Genomic DNA, 9,895 nt, shown 5'->3' with positions numbered 1-9,895 from the left:
TCCATGCATAATGAATCCAAAAGACCTCATGTGGGCTTCCAAATCAGAAAAGAAATATAAGAGTCATGATTACTAAAGTCTGACTGTTGTATACCGGAAATGGGGGGCAGGGAGAAATGCTCTCTCAATTTCAGAAGAGACTTTTGGGGATGCAGCAGAACTCCTCTGACACTACTAAAGCAGGTTCTGGGCTGGAACAAATTAATGGTCTTCCAGGACATTCATATGGTGTTACCATCAGAGTGGCAGCAATGGCCTCCTCTAGGTTCTAGTTTGGTGGTTGGACTAGATGACCAAGGTCCCTTCTGACCCAAACTGTTCTATGATTCTCTCTCAGTATTTCTCCGTTCTGGTCTTCTTTTGAATTGCAGTCACCTCTTTTACTTTTTGCTTGGACAGAACAGGGGCCAGCTAACCTTCACAGACAGTCTACTGCATGCACGGAGCACACAGAAGTGCTTATACTTCGCGTAAGACTCCAGGCAGACCTTTAATCAATTGCAGCTGAAAGCAAGGATACCGTGTCCATTTAAAAATGCAGTCTGAAGTTAAGCAGAGTGAAAAAAAGGATGGCTGCTTGTGGTATGAACCCCAACTGACCTCCAGGCAGACTTTTCCACAACCAAGAGCCAATAGATCTGAATCATTGAGTCTATAACGTCAAGTGGGTGGGAACTGCTTTATATCACAGACAGAAGAAAGAAGGAAACTTTTCAATGTTTTAAAGATGTATTATGTTATCTGAAGGCTTCGGTAAAAATGCCAAATCTAGACAACATGTCCCAGAGGTTATCTGTGTCTAGGTAGTATCTTGAAAGATACTGCATCAGACTGATCACTTGATTATTATTGCCAAGAATTCATCATCTCAAGTTGTAGCTGCCTGGTTTATTAAACCTTTGTAGACACTTATTTTATCATTGACTTGAACTAGATTGAATTCTTTGAATTCTTTCCTCATACTGTTATATGCTTTATTTATACCAAGCACTTCTATGCTGATTTTTCAAGCTTGCAATTTTTTTTCAGATTGAGGAGAGCATGAGTTAGGTCTGAATTTGAGACCAGAATGAGAATCATGAGTAGCTTCTTCTTGCCTTTACTTCCAAAAAGAAAAAAATGAATGTACAATTCTTGACCAAGGACCTTTTGAAGATTACGACACAGAGCAAAAGCATTATCCAAACAGATCTGTCAAAAGAGCCTAATGACGATTAGAAATAGTCCAACACAACACATTCTTTCCAGAAAGGATGAGTAGTACAGACACCTCCTCTAGCATATCACCTTCCTTAAACTCCAAAGATTATCCTTAAATTCATATAACTGTAGGTAGAGATCATAACTATGTTGGTAGAAGACATAAGCAGAGAAGCACCTTGAACAGAGTCAGAGTTTTTGCCAAGAGGTACAAGTTGAGTACAACTGAAAAGAACAACAAAAACTCTGCTGCTGCTTCTGAGTATCAGTTCGATGATGTCTCATACGGCTCCCACATCTCTTCCTTCTTCCTGAACTTCCTGAAATAGAAAGCAGCTTATTTCATCTCTCCCTTCTGTCCCTAGACATGACCTGTCTTGACCTAGCTTCCTCTTCACATTGAGGATTTGGGAAATTCATCAACCAAATGGTGTTTCTCTTTAAACTTCTTAAGCCACTCTTCCTACTTAATTAATTTTTTTTTGGTAATTTTTTAAAAAAAGATGTCGTTCCTTAACAAAATTAATTAATGAATTTATTTGTTGTTTTCCTGAGAAAACATCTTTGGCATTTACTGAATATGTTCTGTTATTTGGCTCAGCAGAGAAAGGAATTCTGCTCTCACAAGTATCCTGTTTATCCAAAAGCTTCGGATAATTGCCGTTTTCTATGTTTAAAGTACAATCATCGTTCAAAAAGTTTAAGTAGCACATATTTGGAGGCTCAAAAAACACTCAAGGGAAAAATCTCTACATGCCTTGTTCTTCTATTCCTCCCTAGGCATCCACTTCTGGCCCTTGCTGGAGACACAACATTGGGCTACAGAGACCTTTGATTTGACCCAGTACAGTCACTCTTGTGGCTTCTGCAAGAGTACTAAAATTCCTACTTAAAAAAAAAAACCAAAAAACCAACCCAACAAAATCTACCCAGTTTTGCAGAAATTTCCATTTTCCTGGCCTACAGAAAATGTAACTGTTACTTATTAAAAAAAAAAATAGTTCAAGGAGTCACTACTACATCAGGAGCCTACTCATGAGCCTACACAGAGAACAGAAGTACTGTAGTTTTATCTGAACAAGCTGTAAGATGGATTCACACAGACAACAAATCCCAGTGCTATCACTTAGAAACTTGTGCCGATTATTAGGGTTTTTTTAAGATGCTGCAAAACAAGAGAATTGGAAAGAAGGCTACAAGTTCTAACAGAGCAACAGTTTGCTTATTTCCAGCAGACCTGCCAATAACCAGCTACAAAAGTCACATTTTGCCACTTAAAAGAAGGGAAAGGCTGTTGCTGAGCCTATGTACATACGGCTAATGCACACATTCCAATTTGCTGACAGTAGGAGAAAAAGAGGCTATGAGATACACAGTTATAAATATTTGTGCATATACACACATCAGCTTTATGCGTCTATAAAAATATGATGGAGTTTTTTAAATACCATAGATGAAGGGCACAAGAGGCTGACACTAAATACTTAAAACCAAAGTAAAACTGTTAATTTGTACACTTTGTATTGTTCTCGTAGATACTCCAAAGGGCAGTTTTGTTTTGTGAACTGAATGTCTGATTTCTAAGATAAGATTTCTCTTCCTCCTGCATACATTCCTCCTAGGGAGAGGAAAAAACCCATGAATTAGCAAAATATTCAGGAAATTGTGAATATTCCATTTCTTTCTCTTTCAAAATACTACTTCTTCATAAACTAAAGACTGACTTTACACATCTAAGAGACAACAAATATATCTGGGAAGGTTTTCCAACCTATGTCTTCTTGAATTCTGTTTGTAGCCAGAAAATATCTCTGAATTTTAGTGCTTCCCTCCTATCTACTTTGAAGAATGTATTTTTTATTATCATGCTTATACCATTAGCTACAATACAGCAAAGCTAACACATAATAGAGTAAATTTTATAAGTTCATTATTATTCCAGCATAAAAGAGTATCAAAGAAAAATACAGGGACGCTCAGAATGGCATGTTAAATCACATGGTGCATATTACCAATTGCTGTTGGAAAGCTCCAAGTTGCATGACGATCAACCATTGGTTAAGTAAACAGAATGCATTTTAAATACTTCATCATTTAATGTTATTAAAATAATTTCATATTTGCATACAGAATGTCATATGGCATATTATTTACAAAATAGCTCACTGTCATATAAAATTGTTTACATTCAGTATAGAAACTTAATAATTATTCTGGCTAAATAACAAGAAGTCAAACTTATTCCCTGTATGCAAACTCTGTTTCTTAAACAAAGTCAAAACAGCCTGAATATTTTTCATCTCTTACTCCTCACTGTCCTTTATTGTCAGCTGTAACAGCCTCCAGCCAAGGAATGAGACACAACTACCTTTCCTTCTGCCTTACAACTGGCAAACTGTTTTGCCTTACAGTTGGTAAAACAAGAGCATTGATGTGAACATTGTTAAACATTACTGCCTTTTATATATGTATGAAATTCCATTTTTTTCCCCTACCAAAATTAACTTAACCTTGGTTAATCTGTTACTGAGCTTCCATACTTGGCCCCTTCAACTTTCATTTGTTGAAATTTCAGGTTTGGATATATTTATGATTGAGCTTATAGAATATGTGAAATGTTGGAAAACGGAAATATTTGAACAGAGCAGGGCATGCACAGAATCTGCTTTCTTTCAGCATCAAAGAATTTTGGCAAGAACAGGTGAACGACATTTTTCGTGAAAAGAACTCTATTTCTTGTCTTACTATTCAAACTTGACTTTATGCAAAAACCTGAAATTACCCACACGAAATCAATGGGCATTCTTGAACTAATACAACTAAACTATTTCTGGTTTGAAAATTATCTTCTCTTAAAAATAAGTTAGAAGTGTATTTGACATACAAGAATTTTGTCATTAACAGTGGCAGAACTCTATTTTACCCATTTTTCCCCTTTGTGGCAGACATAAAGTACTGCTCATTTAAAAATAAGGCCAGTAAAAAGCTTTAGCGAAACACTTCAGCTAATATTTCAGTCTATAAAGTTTATGTAGAAAGATCACAAACTAAATTATTTTCAAGAAACTCAGGATAAACAGAATACCACAAATTTTCTCAAGGAGCTGACAGAATGCAAGCAAGTGCTTCTAACTGCTACGGGAACCGGATTAAGAACTCAACAAGTCTGCTGAATGAACATATAGCATGTAAAACATAGCAGGCGTAACAGTATTTATCCACTCCCAAAATACCAGGGCAAAAGGACATCACCTTCTCTGTCCCAACTGCAAGTTTTAAACGAACTGCTATTAGGGACATTAACAGAATACATTAATAGCATGAGTGTGATGATTTTCGTAAGCTTTCAATACAGTTAGAAACTCACATTAGTACTGGGTCGCTTCTCTTAAGTTTAGCAATACACACTTGTACTCAGGGTTTTTACTGTTGTGGTCCAGTGAACAGAAGCTGAAAACATCCACTAATGATATCAAAAAGTAAAAATGGTCTTTCACTGGTATACTATTAGGTATCAGTATGTTTCAAAACTACTCTTTGAAATCAAGATAAACAGGCTTACATACAGCTATATGCAATCCTTACATCACCATAAATCCAAATCAGAGAAGTAAAACCGTAACCCTATGTGTGTATGGAACAGAATACAGTTATTTAAAGAATAACCAGTTCTTGAGGCCTCACATGAAGATGCCCATTGAAAAGCACTAATTTCATACCCAATGTGTCCACAACTGTGCTCTGTGACATCTACATTTAATGCGCGGTACACGTATGCTACAGCAGTACATAACAATACTCCATTTGCCACAATCACCCAACAACTGTGTCCCCTGGCTGTGATTTGCAATTGTTAGAAGCCAAATTTTAAAGTTTGTCAAGCATTTTCTGCTATCCTTCCCTTCAGGATAAAAGGAAATAAATTCTGACTGTATCATGGATGAGGATGCACTGAATAATAATTTTATTCCTCTGTTACAGAAGATTTCCTAGGTCTGAGAACAAGATCTTTGATAGAGGTAGTGATTTCCTGGAGCTCTTTTCGAATAGTATCTGCTCCTTCCTCCTCTTCAAGGTTATCTGTTGTGTCACCATCTCCCTGATCCGTTTTCTTAGTCTGATTGATCAATTGTTTCACTACTAATCCCTGATACTTGACTAACAGAGAATGCTGATCCTGAGGGTAAAAAAAAACAAACAGAAAAAAACAAAGGAATGTCAGTATCATGGAGAAGGTACACGGACTTTTAATTAAAGATTAGATTTTTAAAAAAGAATTCTCCCATTCCTGCCTAAAGAGGGTTAGTGATACATAAATATATTTCCATCAGAGTATTTTGCAACCTAAATTCTGAGAGACATTCAAAGAGGCAGAAAAATGAAAGTGCATCCATACTGCAAGAACAGGACAATTAACCACTGACACAGGAAAGCAACACAGTTAGTAAACACCACCAGTTTTGGCAGATTAGAATATAGACTTTTGGGTTTTTTTTATTTTTGAAGACGTACACCTTTCTTTAAAATTGAATTAGAAAAGTTTAAAAAGCAACTATGCTTAGCTGGGAGAAAAGAGAGTGTAAAAAAAATTCAGTTATAAGAATTATAATATCCCCCAATAGATAGCTGTCTCTACAGATAAAGGCAAAAGCCACAGTACCAATAATGAATTGATTTTTATTTTTATTAAAAAAAAAAATGAAGACAGATCCCTGAAATGATAGGTCTGAAATACAGTACAGATCAGAGAAACTGTATATTCTGTACATAAAGTAATGATTAGACATGAAACACAAAGGTGCCAGTCTTATGCAGCAGAAATAGTGTAAGACACAACTTTTATGTTCTGTCATAGAAGAAAAGCACTTTCCCCTTAAAAAGCTAGAAAGGAATACCTCTGGGATCTTGCCACTTAGGAAATTAATGATCTGTGGTACTGATCTTCCTGGTGCATGAAGCATACAGTGGGTTGTAAACTGAAATAACAGTACTGATGTCAGGTGCAAAACAAGAGCTGGATCTTCTGTGACTTTCAGCTGTTCAATCAGAGCTTGTCTATGCTGAAATAGGATTTGCCTAAGGAACAGAAATACATTATACAAAAATATGTTTCTTGTTCTGTCTTATTAGTAGGTAATAGGCTCTAAAACATATCTAACTTTGATTAATTTTAATTTTCTTCTCTGACTGACCCGTTCTTTATGTGAATTCCACATTAAAAAAAAAAAGCTAGCACTGGTGTAGCTCAGGTTCTGAAAAGTCCCCTAGAAATTTATAAACTGGTATGTTGTAGAAAGCAGTCAGTCAAGCAAATTAGCTAAATAGGAACCCTCCCCTCCTTCTCCTGTGGAATTAGGACTGCTTGGCTTTGTACGTTTCAGTTAAACAGTTTGGAAAGAAAGACTGCCTCTTAATTACACATTTTGTGTGACTGCTACCAAACTAACCATCTGACATTTGCGCAGCAACAGAGCTACATTTCACATACTGTGCATAGAATAAACAAAATCAAGGTACCTTTCCTTCTTTTTGTCTCCTTTTTTCACCATAATACCACAAATATCCACTGCAGAATCAAGGCATGAAAGAAAATCTTCTATGCTCTATTAAAAAATTATTAGTAGAAATTAACTTTATTCATCGTCTAACAGTTCGTATACTTAAATACTAAAACAAACTGCCCATTAGTCTTAAAAATGAAATTATAAAAGGAATACATGGTCTACAATTATTTACTTTTTTTTTTCCTTAAGACATGTATCAGTATGGCCTTTTGCATAAAAGAATTAATAAATTGTTTTTCTTTGTTCAGTATGGCCTTTTGCATAAAAGAATTCTTACACTTACACTGCCATAATCTGAAGGTTTCTTTTTAAATATCAAGGATTTTACTAGTTAAGAAATATATGGAAGAACAGTCAGGAACTTCAGGACAAAATATAAGAAACATCAACCATTTTAAACTGCAGATTCTCTCTCAGCTTTTACATTTCTCACCTGCACATAAAAGATAAACTGGATTCCACCTGGAAGCAAAGAGCTAGGTGATCATCAGTATCAAAATATAAGATCACCTTTTCACCTCTTAAAATTCACAGATATGAAAACGTACTTACTCTCACTGACTTACACAAATTCAAAAGATTATTTTGCCTTCATCCTTCACAGCAGCAGCAGTTATGTACTACACTATGTATGTCAGCTGTTTATTTGCATCGTATCTGTGGAACAGAAAATCTGAACTCAAAGATTCTGGATCACTTTACCTTGCCATTCAGAGAAGTATGCAGTTTAGTTAAAGGACCTTTGGTGTCTTCTGGCAATTTACCTAAAATCTTGGTTCGGACCTGTATGAGACAAGAATGGAGATAATCTGTAATATTAATTGCCATTTTAGCTGAAGGCATATTTAAACAGAAGATAATTAAATATTAAATAAACATCACTGATCTACTTGAGCCTGTTAAAAAGGAACAGTTATCTGTGTACCTCACTTGTGATTGTAGAATAATTTTCTGTTGTCATCATTGAATCAGATGCCAGGAAGTTGAAAATAAGATTTGTAATGTCCGTACAGACAGTCTTCAACAGGTGTTTGGCAAGGTTAGTCTGAGTATCATCTGTTAAAAGAAATAAGTGGCTGAAACAGCAGAACTTTAGAAAAAGAGGCTACAGGACACATGTACAAGAGCAGAGGCTAATGGGATATAATTCCCTTTATTCCTAAACATGCAGATATTTGGGGGGGGTTGCTACTGTTTCATTTTGTTATAAGTTTTCCACAGGGAAAGTTCTAAAGAAAGCTAAATACAATAGTGAATGTTGGAAATGTCTTCAGTATTTTCCTAACACTTCTTTTCTGTCACAAAATAGAGATAGCTAAAAAAGACACCTTACAAAGTAACCCACTGCAAAATAAATCTATACCTTTTTAAAAAACTGCCCTCAAGGAGCCGCTACCTTCAGTATCAAACCTAAAAGAGGTTTTAACAGGCGCTTCTTCAAATCAAGCATTATTCAACAGAAGGAAGTAAGCTTACTAATTCTTTTTTTATTCTTTTTTTTTCCCCCCCAGACAATAAAAACTAGGAATGGATGCAAACACTTTGGAAGGAAGGACAAAACCTCACAATTACCTTGACAGAAGATATAACAGACTACGGATATGAAACAGAATGTATTTCATTAAGTGTGCAAAGCGAGGCACTCCGGCAAAAGGTCAGTGTTAGGCAGGGTAAGCACATCTCTAAGTTTTTCCTTTTGAAACTGTTGCTCTTCTTTGACCTTGAATGTAGATTCAGGAATAAATTCAACATCCTTGAAGGGGCATATTCATTTTTTAAGGTATATACTTGTTGTACCTGTGAAATGCTTTGTTCCCTTTTCAAATAACCGAATGTTGTTGTACAAGTTTGAGAATTCCTCCTGCAAGTCCTTCATAGTCTGTCTTCTGCTAGCTCCAGAGGATGATGTTGAAGATGTAAAAACAGAACGCACAACTTCCTGGTACGTTTTTGTTAAAGGTCTTAGAACAGGGAATAAGAAAGGAGAAAAAGGGAACATTAAGCAAAGTGTAAAACTGTAGGTTTTTCCAAATATATCAGCGATATAGAAAGCTACCTCATTACACAGTAAATGAATGAGACATGAATGCCACAGAATGGTGAGATAAATAGAAAGCAAATAACTGAAATCAGAAAAAGAGAACTAGGAAATTAAAATGTACTTTTGTAATTGCAGAAGTACTATTGGTTACAGTACGTAAATGCTTGCCAAGGTTTTAACTCACAATAACTCCTGAATGGGAACAAGATGAAAGATAGAAAAGATTTCCAGAAACAACGCTATTCACAAACTCTTTCAGGGGTGCGTGGACAAATTTCAGATCAATGGGAGCTGTAAAAAGGCAAGACTTAAGTTGCACTGAAATACCGCAGGCCCTTCTAAAGATGCAGTTACCGTTGCACTCCAAGTTTATTCAAGCTTGGGCTGTTACAGTCCTGTAAAGGACTTTTTGCCCTGAACACACATGTTCACACTCTCTCGCTTGTATAGAACATCTTTTAAAAGAGTTACTCATCTTTGCTTCTATCAGTTTGCTGACTTAGTTCACACAGGTACCAGTGGGGCCACAAAAGACACGGAACACGAACATACACCAAGGGCTGTACAGAAGACAGGACCAGTGAAACCCCAACGTGGATCAGCGTAAGGGGGTGGGAATACACCCATGAACCTGAAAATGTGCTTGCTGGCAAAGGACGCAAACCCACATACTGCTAAACAGAAGCATTATTTCTCATTACGGTGTCAGCACAGCTTTCTAATACTTAAGGAAGTATGTAACATGGAGTTGTATAGAAAAAGAATTCTGGTTCAATTCCATTAGCTTTTTTCTAAGCAAGAAAACAGACTGAAGGGAACATTAATCTGAAACGAATCACAGATTTTCTAATTCCAGTGGAATTCCTGAAATTACCTTATTAGATGTTCAGCGAGTTCTGTAATAAGCTCTTCAGGGCAATCCTGCATGTGAGTCTTTAAAACATCCTGAATTTCCTCTTGTGACATGAAAGGGAACTCCGGCTGCTTGTTCCTACCTGTAGTGGCCGTGAGCAACATTCACTGAGAAAACATTATACTTGGTTTTGTTGCAGTTACTTTGTGGCATGAGACATTGAAATGCCTCAAAGTC

General features: G+C 36.2%; 1 protein-coding gene across 1 annotated transcript in view; it reads right to left on the bottom strand.

The window, feature by feature from the left end:
• Nucleotides 1-4,861: 4,861 nt before the first annotated feature.
• The window catches only part of UFL1 (UFM1-specific ligase 1), a 52,990-nt gene continuing 47,956 nt past the window's right edge, over nucleotides 4,862-9,895 (bottom strand). The window contains exons 16-22 of the mRNA XM_009889017.1: nucleotides 9,680-9,800; nucleotides 8,562-8,725; nucleotides 7,690-7,820; nucleotides 7,467-7,547; nucleotides 6,718-6,803; nucleotides 6,096-6,276; nucleotides 4,862-5,377 (exon numbers count right to left, since the gene is read on the bottom strand). Of these exons, the coding sequence (XP_009887319.1) occupies nucleotides 5,165-5,377; nucleotides 6,096-6,276; nucleotides 6,718-6,803; nucleotides 7,467-7,547; nucleotides 7,690-7,820; nucleotides 8,562-8,725; nucleotides 9,680-9,800 (977 nt within the window). The 3' untranslated portion in view covers nucleotides 4,862-5,164. The remainder of the gene's footprint in view (nucleotides 5,378-6,095; nucleotides 6,277-6,717; nucleotides 6,804-7,466; nucleotides 7,548-7,689; nucleotides 7,821-8,561; nucleotides 8,726-9,679; nucleotides 9,801-9,895) is intronic.

This window comes from Charadrius vociferus, unplaced genomic scaffold, assembly GCF_000708025.1.
Source record: "Charadrius vociferus isolate BGI_N301 unplaced genomic scaffold, ASM70802v2 scaffold166, whole genome shotgun sequence".
Taxonomy (NCBI): Eukaryota; Metazoa; Chordata; class Aves; order Charadriiformes; family Charadriidae; genus Charadrius; species Charadrius vociferus.
The sequence above is the reverse complement of the archived record's forward strand: the minus strand, read 5'-3'. Positions and strand labels throughout refer to the sequence as shown.